The sequence below is a fragment of the Podarcis vaucheri genome (genome assembly GCF_965113315.1).
Source record: "Podarcis vaucheri genome assembly, chromosome: 1".
NCBI lineage: Eukaryota > Metazoa > Chordata > Lepidosauria > Squamata > Lacertidae > Podarcis > Podarcis vaucheri.
The window spans coordinates 121,067,609-121,088,317 of NC_138759.1; the positions used below are offsets into that span (position 1 = coordinate 121,067,609).

The 20,709-nt window shown below is 44.7% G+C and overlaps 1 protein-coding gene across 2 annotated transcripts in view; it reads left to right on the forward strand.

Annotated features, from left to right (window-relative positions):
• The first annotated feature begins 4,120 nt into the window (after positions 1–4,120).
• The window catches only part of TLK1 (tousled like kinase 1), a 70,954-nt gene continuing 54,365 nt past the window's right edge, over positions 4,121–20,709 (forward strand). Inside the window, exon 1 of one of the 2 annotated variants that reach the window (XM_082236937.1) lies at positions 4,121–5,217. In XM_082236937.1, the coding sequence (XP_082093063.1) occupies positions 5,034–5,217 (184 nt within the window). In that variant the 5' untranslated portion in view covers positions 4,121–5,033. Of the gene's footprint in view, positions 5,218–5,366; positions 5,503–20,709 lie in introns of those variants that run through there. The other variant, XM_082236938.1, reaches the window with a different exon arrangement.

Here is a 20,709-nt window from a genome sequence, read left to right on the forward strand (position 1 = left end):
TACTATTTATGGGTTAGCGGAGTCTGTAACCTGAAGCGTATGTAACCTGAGGTACCACAGTATACATTTTTTTAAAAAAATCTATTCCACTTTTTCATATAAAAGTTCAAGGCAGCTCTTTTCTACTGAATTGCTTCCTGATGATGTTTCCTAGTGAGCTGAATTCTCTCTAGAACCGGGATGGGTGAATCTCGAGATGTTGTTGGACTACAACTCCCATCAGCCAGCATGACCAATGGTCAAGGGATAATGCGTGTTGTAGTCCAACAAGAACTGGAGGGCTAGAGGTACCTGATCCCTAGCACAGAATATACTGGGTGGTGGCTGCAGCATTTTGGAAATATAATGTGGTTAGCCAGAAAGAAACAGAGCTAAATTCTGCAGCTCACCTATAGTCAGAATAGCTCTGGAATTACAGAGCTCAGGCTGATACTCTCTTTAAAATGCAGACAGGTAAAGCCAGGCTTCCTCAACCTCGGCCCTCCAGATGTTTTGAGACTACAATTCCCATCATCCCTGCCCACTGGTCCTCCTAGCTAGGGATCATAGGAGTTGTAGGCCAAAAACATCTGGAGGGCCGAGGTTGAGGAAGCCTGGGTAAAGCATTTTTCACACTCATAGCTGGCAGATTTGTAAGTTTGGGACAGGACTGGGTCCAAAATAGAAATCCTAGTTCCACCTGCGATAATAGCTCCAATAAAAAGGCAATTGCTGTAGGTGAATCAGGGACAATTCCTTCCTGCCCAGAATGGAGCAAGAATGGTGAGACAGACTTTCTCTGCCTTTGAGATTTGTCTAAACTCAGATGGTTGGGGATGGGGGGGAGAAAGTACATCTTGTCTGTATCTCTCTGACCGGCTGCTGTGATGGTTTTGTGAAATTATGGTGGGGTGGGGCTTTTGCCTGCATGTACCTGTCTCGGTAAATCCTGGGATCTGTAGCTTACCCTCCACAGCGCTACAATTCCCAGCAGCTTTAACAAGCTACAGTTTCCAGGATTCTTTAGGTGGGGACATGTGCTTTAAATATATGGTGCCTTAGCGCAGAGGTAACCTTTATAATGGTCAAGAAGAGAGGAAAAGAGTCCCTTGCTGCCTTGCCCAGTTGAGGCAGTTGTGGTCAGTAGGGCATAGGTGTGGCTAGGCCTCTTCAGGTTCAGACCTGCAGAATGAGGATGGAGGAAGGGAAGGCTGGCTGTGAGTAGGTTAGGCCCTAGGCTGCTAGGTGGAAAAGCAAGTGGAAAGAGTAGGATCGGTAGGTTAAAGAGACTGGTAGGCAGATAATTGCCTTCCCCCAACTCTGCATCCCACAAGTAAATTTCTGCAGACTTTTAATGACTACTGTGAAGTTTGTGCATCACTGTAAGCGGTTGCACCACACATATCTGGTTGTGAGGTTCCGCACAGCCAGGGACGCGGACTTATAAAAAATATTGGGGGGGCCCGGGAAAGCTCGTGAAATGCAAATAAGCTCATGAATATGCAAATAAGCTCATGAATATGCAAATAAAGTGGCGCCGCCCCCTCGTGAGCGAATAGGGGAGAGCGTGCTGCTGCCTATTAATCAGCTCCGGAACAGCTGATAGGCGGGAAACCTGGGGCTAGAGGCAGGAGCCCCCGCCCCCGGGGATTCCCTAATCTCGCGGGGGACGGCCGGGGCTCTCCGGCTAGGGCGCGCGGCTGGCTGGCTGGCTGGCGGGGGGCGGCGGCGGCGCCCGAGATTATTGGGGGGGCTGAGCCCCCCCAAAAAATTTTTTCAGGGGGCTCAAGCCCCCTCAAGCCCCATGGAGTCGGCGCCTATGCGCACAGCATTAATGCACATAGGTTGCACTGATTGCCAGAAATGTATTCTATCAGCGCAGGTTTGCCTGCTAGATGGCTCCATCACCTATTTGGTGATGTTGGTCCTTAAGTAGCAACTATGACCATTCCCATACAAAGAAACATGACTGGCTAGTTCAAAAAGAGAATCCTCCACTAGCTTTTAACCCTTCCTAGATCCAGGACCCCAGGAATTAGAAGGGACCCGCCCAGGAATCATGAAGGCTAAGTTCCTGTTCCTCCCCCCGCCCCCAATGCACAACAGTATAGCAGTATATTTCTGTGTGTGCATACTGGAGGTTCAGTAGGAAGGAATGAAGGTGTCCGATCTGGCTGGAGGTGTGCATAACTGATGGGAATCAGTAGGTAGATTCGGGAGGATCATCAAGCACAGGCATGTTAAGAGTGCAAGTATATAATCAAAATACTTGCCCACAGATTTCTTGCTCTAGAAGTCATTTTAACTTCTATAAAGTAGCTTGCAGTACCTTTTATCAACAGCTGGGGTACCCACTGTTTACCTTCCTGGAGAGTGATAGCAATCTGTACTCTAGATTCTAGAAACATCCTTGCTGGATTATTGCCCTTGAAGACTGCCCAGAAACTGTCGCTGGTTGAAAATGTGACAGCAGCAGGACTGTTCACTGGCATTTAATGCTGCAAACATACTATGCCAGGAGGTTCACCGGTTATCAGTCTGAATCCAGGCCTGATTATAGTTACTGACTTTGCCTTTTAAATCCTTAAATGGCTTGAGATCAGGGTATCCAAAGGACCACGTTCTCCAATGAGTCTACCTTGTTGTGCTATTGGGAGGCACTTATCTGGCCTCCTGCACCTTCTGAACAGAAGTACGAGGGTACCAATTGGAGAATGGGTACCACCACTGAAAATAACCCAACAGTGGAACTCCCTCCCAGCAGCCTTTGTTATTTAAAGAGTGTCTGGCAAAGTTTGTTCTGCACTTGAGTTTTTAATGGCCTTTCATTGCTTTTATGATTCTGGTAGTCCCCCTTAAATTAGATCTGTGTTTTCTTTGCTGCTTTTTTTCATTGTCTTAATTTCAGAGGTGTTTATTTGTTTGTAAAGAAGAAAATACCTAGCAGTCTGGACGCTTTGACAATAGGATATAAATCTTGAAAACAGAACAACAGATCCTTCCATTTTGGTGCAAGTTTAGTAGTAAGTCGAGTTCCTTTACTGGATGAGATTTTGCATCCTGTTTCCTGTGGCAAGCAGGGCATGAAAGCGACAGCCTCCCCTCGCCACCCACAACATTTAGTATATGGTGCCTTTGGAACATAGCTCCACCTTTTCTCTTGTGAAAGTGTGGGACCCTCTTCAGGTCATTCCTGCAGGCCCCAGGCTCCGTTCAGCACAGCTTGCTTCCTAGCCTCTAGAAAAAAACCACCCTGACCACCCTCTGTGAAGCGCATCTGGTGGCTGCTGATTCCAAGACTGCTCAGTTGGTAGAGCAAGAAACTCTTGACCCCAAGATCTTGGGTTAGAGGCCCACCTTGGGCAAAAAGATTCCTGCATGGCAGGGGGTTGGACTAGATGACCCTCGAGGTCCCTTCCAACCAGAGGAGTACCTAGGCTCCTTTGCATTCTTGGAAAGGAGCTGTATTGGCACTCCCTCTGTCCCTTGCGCCAAAATACTGACCACCCGGAGCAGTCCAGGAAGTGGTGCCAACTTGAATAAAATATTGGTGTGTGTGTGTGTGTGTGTGTGTGTGTGTGTGTGCAGGTAATTGATCACGCACACCATTTGAACGGCAATGCCCATCAACTGGGAGGGGCAGCCCCCTCAATTTTTTTTGGGGGGGGGCTGAATGGGCCCCAGTCCCTAGGAGTTGACTCCTATGTGCCTGGGTACTGGTGGGCTTCTAGCCACTCCGAACAGGAGGTGGTTTTAGGGCAGTGCGGCTGCACCGGGCGTTGCACTGCATGGGGTGCGCTGACGACGCTATAGGACCGAGCATGAGTCTGGGGTGCCAAATTTTAGGGCGCCGCAGAAATTTTGAGTGCCCAAAGCCGGTCACTGCTCCAAGCCAGAGCAGAGGGGTGCGATTTCTGCGGATCCCCCTGGACCAGCACCCTTGCTGGGGGGGGGCAGCCCCTAGGTATGCTCCAGGGGTGTCAACTTGAATAAAATATTGGGGGGGGGTAGGGTGGGAAGTAAGCCCCACCTCACATAATCGAGCACATGACACTATCTGAATGGGAATTCCCCTCGAATATTTTATTGGGTGAGGGGAGCCCCCTTAGCCCTTGGCTCCTATGATAAGTTGACGACGACTCTGGACACTTATAATGGGGTGATGGAACCGGCGTGAGGCGCCCAGGCGGAAGATGACTCCGCCGAGGGCGCCCATGGCCGTGTGCGCGCTGCTGTATTATGTGCGGCGTGAGGGGCCGAGAGGTGTAAACCGCCACCAGGGAGGAGGAGGAGGGCATTGTTGCCCTCTCTCTCTCTCTGCCGAGTGTGTGTTTGGGAGAGCGGGTGATGTAAGTAGCCGCTCTCTGAGGAAGGCCAAAGAGGGCGCGTCGCTGGCGGCGCTACGGCCTGCTGCTCTGAGGAAGGAGAGGCGGCGGGAGGAGGAGGAGGAGGAGCAGGTGCCCATGCCGGCTTGCGAAAGTGCCTCCTTCCCTCTCGCAGGCGGGCTGCGGGTGCCGACGCTGCCGCGGGGCGGCGACGAGGCCCCCCCCCACCGCCATTTGCCCGCCAACGGCGTTGTGTGTGCCTGACCCCTCCCGGCGGCAGGGGGGCAGCTTAGGCTGGCGGAGAGGCTTCCCCTTCCTCGCCCCCGCCTCACAGTGGCTCCTGTCGCTGCCGCCGCCGCTCTGAGGCGACGCAGTGCAGAGGTGCGGGCAGGTTGCTCCGGCCCGAGCCGCGGCTTCTCCTCCTCCTCCTCGCGCTTGGAGGGCGCGGGAGCCCCTTTCCTCCTCCCCGCGACGCCCCACGGAGACTCCCCCCACCTCCGCCGCGTCCCCGCGCGTGGGGCCGCCGCTGCCCTTCCCTTCCCGCGGCGCCCCACCCCCGGCCATGACCACGGCGGCGGAGGAGACGACGGCGTCGCAGCAGCAGCAGCAGCGGCGGCGGCTCCTGGTCTTCTCCGCGTCGCCCCCCTCTCCTCCGCCGCGCCGCCTCTTCCTCTCCCCCAAGTGCTGCTGCCCCCGGCGGCTGCCGCCGGGCTCCAGGAAAGTAGCTTGATGAGTGTCCAAAGTAGCAGTGGAAGTTTGGAGGGGCCGCCATCTTGGTCCCGGCTCTCCTCCACGTCCCCACCGAGCCTGCAGGGCTGCTCCGCGGCGGCGGCGGCGGCAGCGGCGACGGCAGCGGCCGTGGCAGCGGCGGCGGCGGCCTCCCTGCTCCGCAGCGGCGCGCCGCTCAAAGAAGGTAAACAGCGAGAGACCGGGCAGGGGTAAGGTGCTTCTCGGGGCCTCGGCCGCCGGGGGGTGGAGAGGGGAGGAAGGAGGAAGATGACGGGCGGTGGGGGAAACGGGCCCTTGGGGAGGGAGGGGCACGGCCGTGTCAGTAGCGGCGGTGGCAGCAGCAGCAGCAGCAGCCGCCGCCTGAGGCCAGTCCCAGGCTTTGCGGGGCCGAGTGCGCGGCGAGGGCAAAGGTAGCAGAGACGAGGCGAGACATGTCTTCCTTCTCTTCTGCATCCGACGGAGGAAGGAGGTCTGGGCGCCCCTTATCTCTTTCTCTCGGAACCCCCCCTCCTCAAATTACTCCCGAAGTCGGGGGGGGCCCTGAAACCTTTCCCCCCCCCAAGCCTTCTCGCACAAACTCAAGCCTCCCAACCCTTAATCTGTTTTATTTATTCGAGGCACCCCCCCTCTTACCCCCCAAAAAATGTCGCCTTGAATTCCTCCCACCCCCGCCGCCGTTTACAGTAGCTGCTGCTGGGAGGGGAGGGAGGTAGATGTTCATAATGTTTTCCTAGTTCCACGGCGAATCGATCTCTTTGTTTTTAAATGGCTTGTTTTTTTTATTTTTAGAGATGAAAATATTTCGTAGGTTTCCTTTCCTCCTCGGGGAGATGGTTTAATTCTTTCCTTCCTATTGTAACGTGGGGTTTTATGACTGGGAAGGAAAGAGAAGCGGGTGCTCCTTTTTATATATATATCTATCTGTAGATCTATATATAAAAATATAGATATGTAATTTCCTGGCTTTTCCTGGTTGGTTGTGATGATGAACGTGGCTGTTTTGCTTAAAATGAAGAAGAAGGAGGAAAAAAGGGTCGAGTCGCTTTTGGCATCATGGAGGTAGGATGGTGGAAAAAGAGACAAAGATCGAGGCACTTATTTGATACAAGAAAGACACTTTCTTCAGCCATTGGCTTCCGACAAAAGTGACGGAGACACGTTAAAAGCCAGTACAGAATGACTGCAACTTTCTCCTTTTCCTCCATCGCATCTTGGATGGTTCCCCCCCCTCTTCCCTCCCTCTTTCTCCCACCCCTCTTGTATTAGAACGACTGTGAGAGAGAGCAGGGTGTTGTGGGTGTTTTGCAGAGAATATCTGTATGAAGGTTATGTGCAAACAAGTCTTTTTTATTGTTTGTCCTTTCCTACCCCCCCCTTGTTCCTTGCATTAAACTATGTAGCCACAAGATGTAGCAATTATACAGTTTATGAAATGATTAAAGCTCTCTTATTTTACTCGAAATTATGGTTAGCAAGGGAGAGAGGGGAACTTTCATACAACATATGGTATTCTGGAAGAATGAATATTGCATATTCATGATTTTTGAAATGTGATTGCTCTTGGACTATAGTGCTTATCTCAGGGTATTGAATGGCTCTTGCCTTTTGTTTTCATTGTGGGGGGGGGAGGCTTGGGTTCCCCTCCCCCCTTTCCTTAAGCACTTGCTGGGCAGCATTAACTTTCCATATGAAAAATGTTAAGATTTTTGAGAAATTAGATGCTGCCAATCTAGAAGACACCTCACGTGTCAGGGATATCATTATCAGCAAACATTCTTAAAGATTTCATTTTAAAATGCTTAGAGCCGTGGAAATATATAGTGGAAGTGTTTGCTCTCTTTCTCCATTCCAGTACTCAGACTTGCATCACTCATTGTCACTTTTGCACACGTTCCTAGATAGGAAGCTGACAATAGGAAGCTCAGATTGGCATGAAAACCAATACCTGAAATGGTTGGATATGCAGCATATGTTAAAAACACTGATGTGGTAGGAATTTTGGTGTTGGCCATTACTTTGGGAAACTTAAGCTCAAGGGAGAAGAGACAAAGTTTTATATGTGAACCAAGTTTATTAAGCTACTTGCTTTCAGATATTGTTTAACACCAGTAGTGTGTACTATCTATTTTTTAAAAAAAATACTAGGTCAGTATTTTTAGACTATGTTGTAAAAATCTGATTGGAAGCTTTTTGTTAAAGCTGCTTCAAATATATGAGTAGAAAAGATGCTCATTTTAGAGGTTATATAGCAGCTAAAGTCCAGTATACACTCTTAGATTGGGTAGAACAGATTGTCATTTATTTACTGTGCTGAGGTGTCAGTCTGTGGTTTGCTAATTCAGCTTACAAGGCCACCAAGGAATGCAATTGGTTTAATACTGTTTTAGAAAGCAAATTGGTATTTGATTTTTTTAACTCAATGGGAAGCAGGATGGTATTCAGTAAAACTGAGAATTTGTATGTCACATGAAAAGTTTAATCCAGCTTCCCACAACCTTCAGCACTTGTTATAAAACTGTATGTTCTCTTGTTGTATTTGTTTTGGCTGTCTGATTTTATGTTGTAACCTCTAAAACAGAGCACCTCCAAAGAGAGAACTTTTTGCTTTACTGTATGAGAGCATGTGTAAATGTAGTACTTTCTGGCTGTATAGTAGGGATGTAGGATCTCAAATTTTCTGCTGTCACTTTTAAAGCATCTGGAAAAATGTACAGGTATGGCAAAACATAGACAAAGGCTCATAATCTTAATATATGTGCAGATTTCTGATTTGCTAAGCCAGTGTTTCGTTTGAAGTGTTTGTCATCTTAATCTAGACAGTTGTCATTCATTGGAGGGCACTAGTTCAGCCTAGTTTGGAAGATGCAAACCCCTGAGAAATGTTTTCATGTGTTTCTCAACAGAAGACTATCTTCTTGAAAATGAAATACTTAATAAGGTACAGAGTTAAAGATTTCCTAGTAATTGAAACTGAATTTGAAGCCTTCACATTATCAAAAGGACTGTCATTGTCTGAATTACGTGACTCCATTGTTGAATAATCTCCGAGTATGTACAACCACTGCTCAAGATGGAGTTGATTGTTGTGTAATCATGATAAAGGCAGAATAACAAAGTTCATCGTTTAGAATCTACTCTGAGTTGTCTGAAATAGATAAACTTTGTGCATCTTGTTTAATGTGCGTTTTGATTAATACAGATTTTAGCAGTATAGTTGGTGCCCACCTTGTATAAAAATCCTATGCATGTTTAATCGGAATTAAGTCCCAATAGTTTCAGTGGGACTTCATGTTGCAATCATAATGCAAACTTACCTGAGAGTGTCAGGTAGCTGCAAAACACTGCTGTGTTCTTACACTGGAAGTGACATCACAAGATAAGAACAGTAAGTCCCCTAGTAAGCAATAGAACATGATAGCATATTTTATGTGACATAAATTTTGTTTACATGTAAACAAATATGACAAATAATTCTAGATTTCTGAAGTTCAATTTTTAATGTATGCCTTTTGGTGCTGAGTAAGACTTCTAGCTCCATGCTTGGTGTAAGCAGACAGTGGCTAGAAATGTGTTTTACTGTTCTGAGACTTCCAAAAATATCTTGGTACCTTGTGACGCAACTGCATGTTACTTGCTTAATTTTCAGGTAATCCTTGGCTACTTATTTCCATGTTACCCATGGAAGATGCTTATGTTCATTTACAGTAGTGTTTATATTTTTGTTTGGATCGCTGCAGGGCAGACTATCCCATTAACTTCAATGAAAACACTACACAGTGAGCTATAGTCTTTTAAGGCTACAATCCTAAGCACACATACTATTATGGAGCAAGACCCACTGAATGCACAGGATTTAACTTCTGAGTAAACATGCCTAGGTTTGCACTGTAAGTGTGATATGTTATCCACTGGTACTTTTTTGTTGTTGCCCAGTCTTATGATTTAGTTGCTGTTGAAGACAGTGCTAATATTTCTTTATTGTATGTGATATATCTTCTGTCTTGGTAACAAGTATGTCCCCACTTTCTTGAGAAATGATATCAGGTTCTCAAACCTGATCATAATTGGTATCTGAGTATCAAGGTTCTCTGTAATCCCTGCAAGCAAGACTTGGGCTGGGGTGAGAGAATGCAATAGTACCTGACTTGAAGATACCATTCCTCTACCGCAGAGATTCTCAAAACTGTGTCCATCAGATCCATTCAGGGACTCCATGGGAAGGTTGTAGAACCGTAGAAAATATCCACATTTGATCTCTCCCCCCCACCCCACCCCCTTGACTTGAGATCAAGGCCATTCTAACTTGGGCCCGATTATCAAAGGGGCAAAAATGTCCCGTCTAGGTCAAATGTTTTTGTAATGCAACTGGTTTTGACAATGATGCTGGTATAGAAGGAAAAAAGTTTTCCCTTTATATTCATTGTGTTAGACCATGGTTGTTAAAATATGTATGTGCTTTGATTAGTAGAATATTAATGGTATCCTGAGACCCTTGCCAATTTTCAAGTGATCTGTGGAGGAAAAAAGTTTGAGACTGCTGTTCCAGAGGTATTGGCCCCCTGCCTTTTTATCTGCGAGCTGTTAAACTGCTAAGACTTAGTGGTGGTAGAAGCATGTCCCCTCTCATAATTTAATTGGTGCTTCATGTTTGGGACATGAACTTAATTCATTGCATGGGCCGCTATTGCTCGTGTCAAAACAAAACAATAACTTCCAAAAAGGTTATCTTTGGGATAAGGTGGGCTTGTGAATAAAACTCACATTGACAGAGAGGCGTAGTTTTCTAACAAGTATATAATACATGTTTAATAACTAGTTCAGGTTCTTCTTGCATAACTGTTCCAAAATACTTTCTTACGCCAATGATGGAAATGAAATGGGTTCTAGAGTATGTGCATAAAAATACCCTATTAAAACCGAGGTGACCATTACCTTGATTTGAGGTAACTTGAATGGGGAAATAAACAAATCCTCTAGAAGTATTTTTAGATTTGTGTAGGAAGTACCCAAATTGTCCTTTTTTAATTTTTTCAAAAAAAGGAATGAGGTGAGTTTTCCCTCTGACAATGATTCTCAAGTTTCCAGAGGAAGGTCAAGCAATTTATTTTTGATTAGGTTCTAAGCAGCTGCTTTCTGCACTTAAATTAACTGCAAGAACTTGACTTTCACATTTTAATTGAAGTCTGGAAGAATAATCTGATTCATACAAGTCCAAAGCTCTTCTATGTGATAGCCTCTCTTTATCTTATTTTGAAAACTCTTGATGCCTCAGCTGTTCCTGGAAAAGCTATACACCTTGAAAGCTGTATTACTGTTTCTTTACTGAAATTCCAAATGTTAAAGTTGTCTGACTTACGGTAATCAAGAAGTCTGACCTTTCCAATTCACCAAACCAAAGTGAATTGTAGCTGGCCATGTTTACTTAAAAAAACTTAGTTTGATGTAGGTCATATGTTAGTTTGCCTCCCTAGGTTTCAGCAATGCCAAACTCAGAAATGGCCTCTCCATTACAGATGCTAGTTGTTGTTGGCATCCATATTTCTCAGGAGGCAATGGAAGTGAAGTCAAACTGTTGGAAACGGGGTGAAGTCAGATTGTTGGAAAGTTGCAGTGTCTGCTTTGGCTGTAGAGACTGATATGGGAGAGCCATGTTTTGTTGCAGTTGGGGCAGATGAAAGAATCCAGTTGTGCTGCTGCAGCTGCACCGTGGTGTTTCTTCTCTCTGCGTTCTTCCTAGAGGTCATTCCTCATCTGGCCAATACTATGGATATATGACCTGTCAGTCTCCAGGCACTGTGGTTGCCTGCAAGAGATGTTGCCAGCCTTCATGTCACCTTACAGATACTAAGTCACATTGCAAAGTCCTTTAGTAATTCAGTTAGGAATTATTGTCCAGCACACTAAAGCTAATGTTAAAGAAAGTATTAGTCATCAGTATTACTGTATAGTTGTTAATGCAGGCTATGCAACCAGTGTCAGTGCTGTGTTGGTATTTCTGATAATCTGCTACTCAAATAGAGGCCTATTATGTGTATCGTACTTAGTAAATATAATAATAATAATAATAATAATAATAATAATATTTTATTGCTTATACTCTGCCCATCTGGTCAGACCTTCCCAACCACTCTGGGTGGCTTCCAAGAGGATTATTAAAAATACAGTAAAACATTAAAAACTTCCCTAAACAGGGCTGCCTTCAGATGTCTTCTAAAAGTCAGATAGTTGTTTATTTCCTTGACATCTAATGGGAGGGTGTTACACATGGTGGGTGCCACTACCAAGAAGGCCCTCTGCCTGGTTCGTTGTAGCTTCACTTCTCACAGAGAGGGAACTGCCAGAAGGCCCTTGGAGCTGGACCTCAGTTTCTGGGCTGAACGATGGGGGTGGAGACACACCTTCAGGTATACTGGGCCGAGATCATTTAGGGCTTTAAAGGTCAACACCAACACTTTGGATTGTGCTCGGAAACGTACTGGAAAGTGGCCCAGTTTAGATGTCTTGGGCTTTAGGAACATGCTTTATTATGTGCTCAGATTCCCTCCTGCAGTTTCTGGTAATTATAGTTTGATATCATAACTAGAACAGAAGTCACTACTTGGAAAGGATTTCTCATGTTGGTTTGGAGGCAAGTTATTGATTACAGAACCAAAGTTTCCCTGATTTGGATAGCTACTGCAGGCTACACCTGACACAGGTAGCGTGGCAAGGAAGTGGAGGAAGCCAGTGTGAAATTAAACATGTGGCCCAACCATGGTTATGATGTAATGTCTGAACTGAGTTAGTGGACTGGTTTGTATGTACCGTTAGGCCATGCCTAATAAAATGTGAGCTGTTCCCAAATCAAAACAAACCATGGCTTGTTCTATAAAAACTGGGTTGGTTTTCCAGCTGCTTTTGTCTTGTGCTTTTGTAGCTTGATAATCATGTGGGTATGGTCAACCCTCTTCCTAGAATTTTTTTAAAAAAATGACATTGGAAGTTACAAGGGGTAGAGAACTATCCCATAAAACTGGCAATTTAGTATAAAATGGAAAAGGGTTGTATTACACTGAAACTCACGTAATAGTGTAATGGAATATTTTCTATCCCAAGCCAATTCAAATGTGTATTGATGTGGTAAAATGTTACAAAACAAAGCCATGCTGTGTCAAGAGGACACTTATTTGCCTCCCTTGGATAGTGTTCGCTTGAACAGCAGCATGGGCATATCTATCTATTTTATCGCACCCAACTGGGAGGGGTAGTCAATGCCACTGAAAACGGAATGAGGATTCAAATTGACTTTAACAGATTAGAGGTCTGGGCCCAAACTACCAAAATGAATTTCAGTAGGGACAAATGTAAGATTCTGCACTTAGGCAGGAAGAACCAGCTGCACAAAGATAAGAAGGGGACACCTGGCTTGCCAGTAGTGCATGTAAAAAGGAGCTAAGGGTCTTAGTAGGCCACAGGCTTAACTTGAATCAACAGTGTGATGCAGCAGCAAAAAAAAGCTAATGCTATTCTAGGCTGCATCAGCAGAAGTATAGGTGTTCTGATCAAGGAGATAAGAGCTATTTGACAGTGGAACAGACTTCCTCAGAAGGTGGTGGACTTGCCTTGCTTGGAGGTTTTTTAGGTAGAGGTTGGATAGCCATGTCATGGATGCTTTAGTTGAGATTCCTGCATAGCAAGGGGTTGGGCTAGGTGACCCCCAGGTTCCCTTCCAACTTTACAATTCTATGATTCTGTTATATCCTTTGAGGGAAAGGTGCGATTAATAATAAAAATGAATATAACTATGCCTGTGTCTCGTTGAAACACTACCTATTTACTTAATGGTTCTCTATAGTGGTGCCCAACCACTGTAACGAAATTTTGAGGCCTTGCCCAGTGATTCATTGCTTCCTTTATTCCCACTCCCTTTTGCAGGTGAGGTGGGGACTCTGTCTCTCAATCAGTCTCTGTCTGGCTCTTTTAATGAATCTGTAATTGACTTGTTGAAGATTTTGCAGGCTGATAAGAGATTTATGTAGGTTATGGTAACTGCATCTGCACATCACAATAAAGCATGGTGCCAGGCCTATCATGGTTTACTATGAATGGGCTGCCTGCAGATTCTTGCTGCCTGATTGTTCTAGTTTCCTGGTGCAAATGGGAGAAACAGAGGACAGAATTCACCAAACGAACCCTGTTGGGGGGCTTCTGCTTCTGAAACTGGCACTAGAGGGATCATGATAACTCCCAAAACAGCTCATGGGGGGGGGGAGAGATTGTTCTATTTGGCAAGCTGATAAGCGCTGGATTCCACCCAAAGTCTGGAAGCAACAATTAAACTCTGCTTCCTGTTAATATCCAGACATCATGGTTGGTTGCTTCCTAACAAGCCCATGGTTGATAACCAGCCTTGAAACCATGGTCTGTAGATTTAGGAATTATGACTTGTTAGGAAGCAGCAAACCATGTCAATGCAGAAACCATAGTTTATTGCAGTAAGAAAGCAGAGCCATTGTCATAGGAAAAGTAAAAGTGTGTTAAATATTGATTATTGTATATATAGAGTGTAGAATCATAGAATCTTAGAGCTGGACGGGACCCAAGGGTCATCTAGTCCAACCCCCCCAGCAATGCAGGAATCTCAGCTCAAGCATCCATGGCAGATGGCCATCCAACCTCTGCTTAAAAGCCTCCAGGGAAGGAGAGTCCACCACCTCTCGCGGGAGTCTGTTCCACTGCTGAACAGCTCTTACTGCCAGAAAGCTTTTCCGAAAGTTTAGCCGGAATCTCCTTTCTTGTAACCTGAACCGTCTAACATACGATTATTGGTTACAGAAACTAAGTAGCATTATATATGTCGCTTGATAAGTTTGAAGCCTGAGAGCTGTTTTTATTGCTAGTGTATTGAAGTGATTGGGAAGAAATGCACTGTAATTCTCTGTGTGAATTGAATTTCAATTTCAAGTGTGCTTGAATAATTTTCTGCTGTTTTCTAGTACTGTGGCTTATAAGAATTACATAGTTCAACAGCTACATACCAAATACAGTGTTTATTGTCCATTGATGTCTGTTGCGATGAGTTATACTGCTGGTGTGTGCCTTTAACTGTTCAGTTGTAATAATCTTTACTGGACTGCCACAAGTGTGATCCAAAGTAGTTTGAAATGTGAAAAAATTAGAACCAATAAAATGTTCCTGATACTACTTTGGCTAGTGTCTTTGTACCATTTGCATGCATAATACAGCATACCGATGACTTCTTTTTCCCCTCTGTGACAAATGTCCACCCAGCCATTCATTTAAAACTTACTGTATGCTAGACATTGACAGAGTCAGTGTAAACTACCGGTAATTCATACTAAGTCACAGAATTATTGAAAGATGTCTGAAGGAACCGGTTTCAAAAAGTTCCCTAAATATGTATTTAAGAGTGACTAATTTCTTCATGTACTGTGATTCATCAATTTTTTTGTTTAAAATCACAATTACATGTTTGTTCCTAGTGTTAAGTTGTATAAAGGTTACTGTAACTTGAATGCATCTTCTGTTTTTCTTACTTAGTAACATATTAAGATTTGTCATAATATAGAACAATAGCAGAAATGAAAAGGGGTTATAAATAAAATGACTAAAAAACTACATTTTGAAATTAATATATTGGCTTACATCCTAATTATTTGATCCATGAGTAGGAAAACAATGCTTTTAAAGAAATTTTCAAGAAAACATTGGTATCATTGGACCTTTGGGGGTTAAACATGATGACCAGGAATAAAATGCATGTTCATATCATATCAACATCTCAGTTAACATTTCAGTCCATTACTTTGGTAAATGTTGGAACTGAAGATTCTGCTATCTCCTTGTAACACAGTTTCTTTGGGATGCATTCTGTTTGATTATCTCAACACTCTAAATATAGTTAAATGAATACTACCCTTTTCAGCAGTTAAGCTCTTTTGCAATGTATAGATTAGTTTGTATCACTTGCAGTTTGGATTAATATAGATCAAGTGATACATAACTGACCAAACTAAATTTTCTCACTTTTATTTGGTATTGGGTGCTGCTTTACTGAAGCTTCATTTTTTCTTTTCAACAACATGTGACCACTGCTTCTTGGAAATTTCATTTTCTAGCTGAAGAAACCATTTTGCAAAGTTTTGGAGAAATGGTTCCAACCCATTCTAGAATTTGTTGAAAGCAGTTATTACACATTTTGGTTAACACAGAGTTGAGTCCAATAGCTAGACACTTCTGCTGACCGAAGGAGATGATGGGTGGCGAGAGAGGCAGAGGTGGCTTTTGCTGATGTCTCTTACAGGCATGTCCAGAGTTTGTTTCGGGGGCCTAATCTGGCCCACCGGTCAATTCAATCTGGCCCCCATGGCAATATATGTTCTGGGGTAAAATCCTTAAAGAAGGGTTGGCCCTCACTTATGTTTACGTTATCAAATCTGGCCCTCTTTGAAAAAAGTTTGGGCAGTCTTGCGAGGGTTGGCAGACCCTCCAGAACAAGGTGTTCTTTTGTTTACATTTGTTTACATTTGATTCACATCTTTCAGGTTTGTTAAAATCAAGGAAATGCCTAACCTTTTAATGTGGATGGGTGGGCAGGTATAGGGAGGTAGCTAATCATACAGTTGTGACCATGATTGCTGTTGGGATGTGAGTTTGTCATCTGTGGTCAGTTAACCACAGCATGACTACTACTCCCACACTGACCAGTTCATTTACAAGGATATGAAATTCTGTTTGACATCTTTTTAAATGGTTCATGGGAATTAAATCCTTGCATCCTCCTCAATGGCACTGGGATGGAAAAGTTGATTATATTGAATAGTGCCTACTGGTTTTGTAAACTTTAGAAAATGATGCATATGATGATGCCAGGTATATATTGGTGCTTTTGAATGTGTTCAAGTGTAGTGTGACATACTGATCAGTTTTGGGTTTAGTTTCAATTTTAAATGCTAGAATGGAGTTATTATAATCAAGGTTGTTGTTGTTTAGTCGTTTAGTCGTGTCCAACTCTTCGTGACCCCATGGACCAGAGCACACCAGGCACTCCTGTCTTCCACTGCCTCCCGCAGTTTGGTCAGACTCATGTTTGTAGCTTCGAGAACACTGTCCAACCATCTCGTCCTCTGTTGTCCCCTTCTCCTTGTGCCCTCCATCTTTCCCAACGTCAGGGTCTTTTCCAGGGAGTCTTCTCTTCTCATGAGGTGGCCAAAGTATTGGAGCCTCAGCTTCAGGATCTGTCCTTCCAGTGAGCACTCAGGGCTGATTTCCTTCAGAATGGATAGGTTTCATCTTCTTGCAGTCTCCTCCAGCACCATAATTCAAAAGCATTAATTCATCGGCGATCAGCCTTCTTGATGGTCCAGCTCTCACTTCCATACATCACTACTGGGAAAACCATGGCTTTAACTATACGGACCTTTGTTGGCAAGGTGATTTCTCTGCTTTTTAGGATGCTGTCTAGGTTTGTCATCGCCTTTCTCCCATGGAGCAGGCATCTTTTAATTTCGTGACTGCTGTCACCATCTGCAGTTATAATCAAGGTACTTCTTGATTATTGAAAATAATTTGTATACTTTGTTGTTCAGAATGGTATTGGTTAGAAATAAGAGAAAAGGCTTTTAGCAAGTAGAAAGAACTCGCACCCAGAATTCTTTCTTAAGTAATCTGTTACTCTTCCACTTCTGACAAATTGAGTTCTACATAACTCAAAGGCTTGCATATTCTTATACAATAGAAACCATCAGTTTTCATATATATTAAAAAAAATGAAATTAATGTGGCAGCAATTGTTCCTATTCCCTGGAGAGAGAACCCAGTATAAAATTCCTGAATTAGAATGTTTTTTTAATGTGACACTGTGAAATTTCGTCTCCCTAGGAAAGTGTAGCTTCTACAGAAAATTGTTGTCTCTAATTATTGTTATATTACTGAATTATGGTTATTCAGTATCGGTATAATCAGGAGTGTTTGGATTCTGGTTTTGAGTTGTGTTCTACATAGCACTCTAACAGACCTAATGCTGTATCTTGCAATTGACTGATTTTGGTATCATTTTGTGTAAAATATATTTTTATTTCTCTTTACTTGGTTTTCAGTCACTTGAAGGAAGTACTCTTTGACCCTTGGAAGCTTATGCCAAATTAAGTTTAATTTAATAATACTATTTAGTTAAACATTACTATTAGCTATTTAGTTTTGATTCTGCAATTTAAATTTGTGTGTGTTTCTGTGCTCCCCAGATTATTTAATAAGCCTGGTTCTAACTACTCAAATATTTGGTACATCTTGAAAGAGTCAAAGGATATGACTGTCATAAAAGAACATTGTGATGTCAGCACATTAAAGTCTATTGCCCAATGTATATTTCAGTGAAGGGAATTCATCATCATTGTGATAGTTGTCTACAGGTATGCTGTTTTATTGTGCTGTTAAGTTTTTCTAAAATGCAAATTCTATTAGACTAATACACATGCTAAATGCCATCAAAGTGAGGTTAGTGTACAGCATTTTTGAAGTTTTATATGTTCATTTCTCAAGCTTGAAAAAGTCTAGTTCTAACATATACTTCTGGGCCATATTGAAGTTAAACACGTTGACTGGTATTTTAAATGCTGTTTATGTAGTACCAGATGTGGACAAGCTTTATAAAACAACACATTTAAAATAGGCCCTTGTCTTGAAGCTTACAATATGAGTGAAGCAACAGGAAAATGGGGACAAGGGTAACAGAATAGGAATAAGAATTCTTACTTTAAAACATTAGTTAGATTCTACCTGAAATACCAGAACATTGTTGCTCGATTCAGATGTAATATCAAACTGTGGTTTGTCCAGGAGTGCCGCTCATGGCATATGGGATCCCCCTTCCACTCTTGCAAGCTGGTTGCACCATAAATTGTTTTCCCTTCTTCCCTAGCTGTTGTTTGCATTGTGTATGCAAACTGGATTTGGGAGGCTAGCAGTATGTAAAGTTTGCCAGTTTGGACATCATAGAAAAACGATGCTTAGTGAAAACTGAAGCAAGGGAAGGAATAATTGTATCTCTGGGGGTACTCTGGGCCATGGTTGTACAGTGGTGCCTCGCAAGACGAAAAGAATTCGTTCCGCGAGTCTTTTCGTCTTGCAATGTTTTTCGTCTTGCGAAGCACGGTCCGTCGCAACTGCGCCTCTTCAAGCGGCTTTTAAAAAAAAGCGCAAGACGTTTTCATCTTTCGAAGCAAGCCCATAGGGAAATTCGTCTAGCGAAGCAACGCAAAAACGGAAAACCCTTTCGTCTAGCGAGTTTTTCGTCTTGCGAGGCATTCGTCTTGCGGGGCACCACTGTACAATGTGTCTCATGTAATCAGGTGTTTGCAGCAAGTCTGCAGCAAGTCAGGGCCAGTTTGTGAAATCTGTTGGTTCTACTCTTGTGTATGCATGCAGGTGTCTCATATAATCTGTACTGATTATATGGGAATCTCTCTGTTCTTGATTATTCTTGACAATATTACGGAAGTTTTAAATAAGGAGTTGAAAATCCGAAAAGTATCAGTGTGGTTCTCAAATTTGTGCTTTAAAAAAATAAGGTTTTAAAAGGATTTGGGGTGGATAGGTCACTAGAATATTATGAAAAGCTATGATGTGCAGTTTTTTGTACGATTCCTAAAAAAAGCATATAATTATTTTGAGGTGAATCAAAATGTGGGTATAATATGGAATTAGTATGTTGGCAATGTAGACTTTGCATTGCTGGCTATATTAGCTGCCTTGGAATGTATTGAGGCTTTCTGTAAGCTGAGCTCAGTTTAAGAATCCAAGTTATACTGTAGTTGGTGGCATCAATCAACAATCATTCAAAAGTAAAGGGGGGTTTGCGTATAAAATTTGTCAATCATCTAAAAAGATAAGTGCAAAAGAATAATACAGAATTTATAAATGTGGCCACAGGTGGCATGCAAGAAGGTGTGCAACTGTGTTGAGCTGTAACCTGATTGTTGTCTCATTTTAAGCTTTTCTAGGAGGCAGAGCTGTTCAGGAGTTTTGTAAGCTCCCTTGAATGCCATTTTGGCAGAAAGGCAGGGGATAAAATAAAGTACAAATGATAAAATATCAGAGTTTCTATGCATGGCAGAGGGTGCCTGAACTCAGGCCTTGCTCTACTTCTTGTTACATACAGTGGTACCCCGCAAGACGAATGCCTCGCAAGACGGAAAACCCGCAAGACGAAAGGGTTTTCTGTTTTGGAGGCGCTTCGCAAGACGAATTTCCCTATGGGCTTGCATCGCAAGACGAAAGCCCATAGGGAAATGCTGGCGGTCGGGAGCAAAGACTTTCGCCCACAGCCGGCCTTCAGAAGAGGACCTCTTCTGAAGGCCGGCGGGGGGCAAAAGTCTTTGCTCCCCCCGCCTGCCTTCCCCCCCCGCCTGCCCCGGGCGATCTTAAAATGCTGGCGGGCGGGAGCGAAGCGTTCGCTGCCGACCCCCAGCATTTTAAAATCTCCAAGGGACAGCAGAGAAGTCTCTGTCCCGGGGAGATTTTAAAATGCTGGGGGTCGGGAGCGAAGCGTTAGCTGCCGACCCCCAGCATTTTAAAATCTCCCCCTGTCCCGGGGAGATTTTAAAATGCTGGGGGTCGGGAGCGAAGCGCTGCCGACCCCCAGCATTTTAAAATCTCCCCGTGTCCCGGGGAGGTTTTAAAATGCTGGGGGTCGGGAGCGAAGCGCTGCCGAACCCCAGCATTTTAAAATCTCCCCGTGTCCCGGGGAGGTTTTAAAATGCTGGGGGTCGGGAGCGAAGCGCTGCCGAACCCCAGCATTTTAAAATCTCCCCGTGTCCCGGGGAGGTTTTAAAATGCTGGGGGTCGGGAGCGAAGCGCTGCCGACCCCCAGCATTTTAAAATCTCCCCGTGTCCCGGGGAGGTTTTAAAATGCTGGGGGTCGGGAGCGAAGCGCTGCCGAACCCCAGCATTTTAAAATCTCCCCGTGTCCCGGGAAGGTTTTAAAATGCTGGGGGTCGGGAGCGAAGCGCTGCCGACCCCCAGCATTTTAAAATCTCCCCGTGTCCCGGGGAGGTTTTAAAATGCTGGGGGTCGGGAGCGAAGCGCTGCAGAACCCCAGCATTTTAAAATCTCCCCGTGTCCCGGGGAGGTTTTAAAATGCTGGGGGTCGGGAGCGAAGCGCTGCCGAACCCCAGCATTTTAAAATCTCCCCGTGTCCCGGGAAGGTTTTAAAATGCGGGGGGTCGGCAGCCCGACCCCCCGCATTTTAAAATCTTCCCGGGACACAGGGAGATTTTAAAATGCTGGAGGTCGGCAGCGCTTCGCTCCCGACCCCCAGCATTTTAAAACGCTGTTCCGAAGGGGGGGCGGGGACACCTGCCCCAGCCGCCCCACTTCGGAAAGCTGTTCTGAAGTGGGGCGGGGGGGCGGGGACGCCTGCCCCAGCCGCCCTACTTCGGAAAGCTGTTCCGAAGTGGGGAGGGGGGGCGGGGACGCCTGCCCCAGCCGCCCCACTTCGGAAAGCTGTTCCGAAGTGGGGAGGGGGGGCGGGGACACCTTCTGAAGGCGGGCGGGGGGCGAAAGTCTTTGTCCCCCCCTGCCTGCCTTCCCAGGGGCTTTTAAATCGCCCTGGACAGCGGAGAAGTCTTCCGCTGTCCGGGGCGATTTTAAAATGCCGCCCGCCAGCATTTTAAGATCG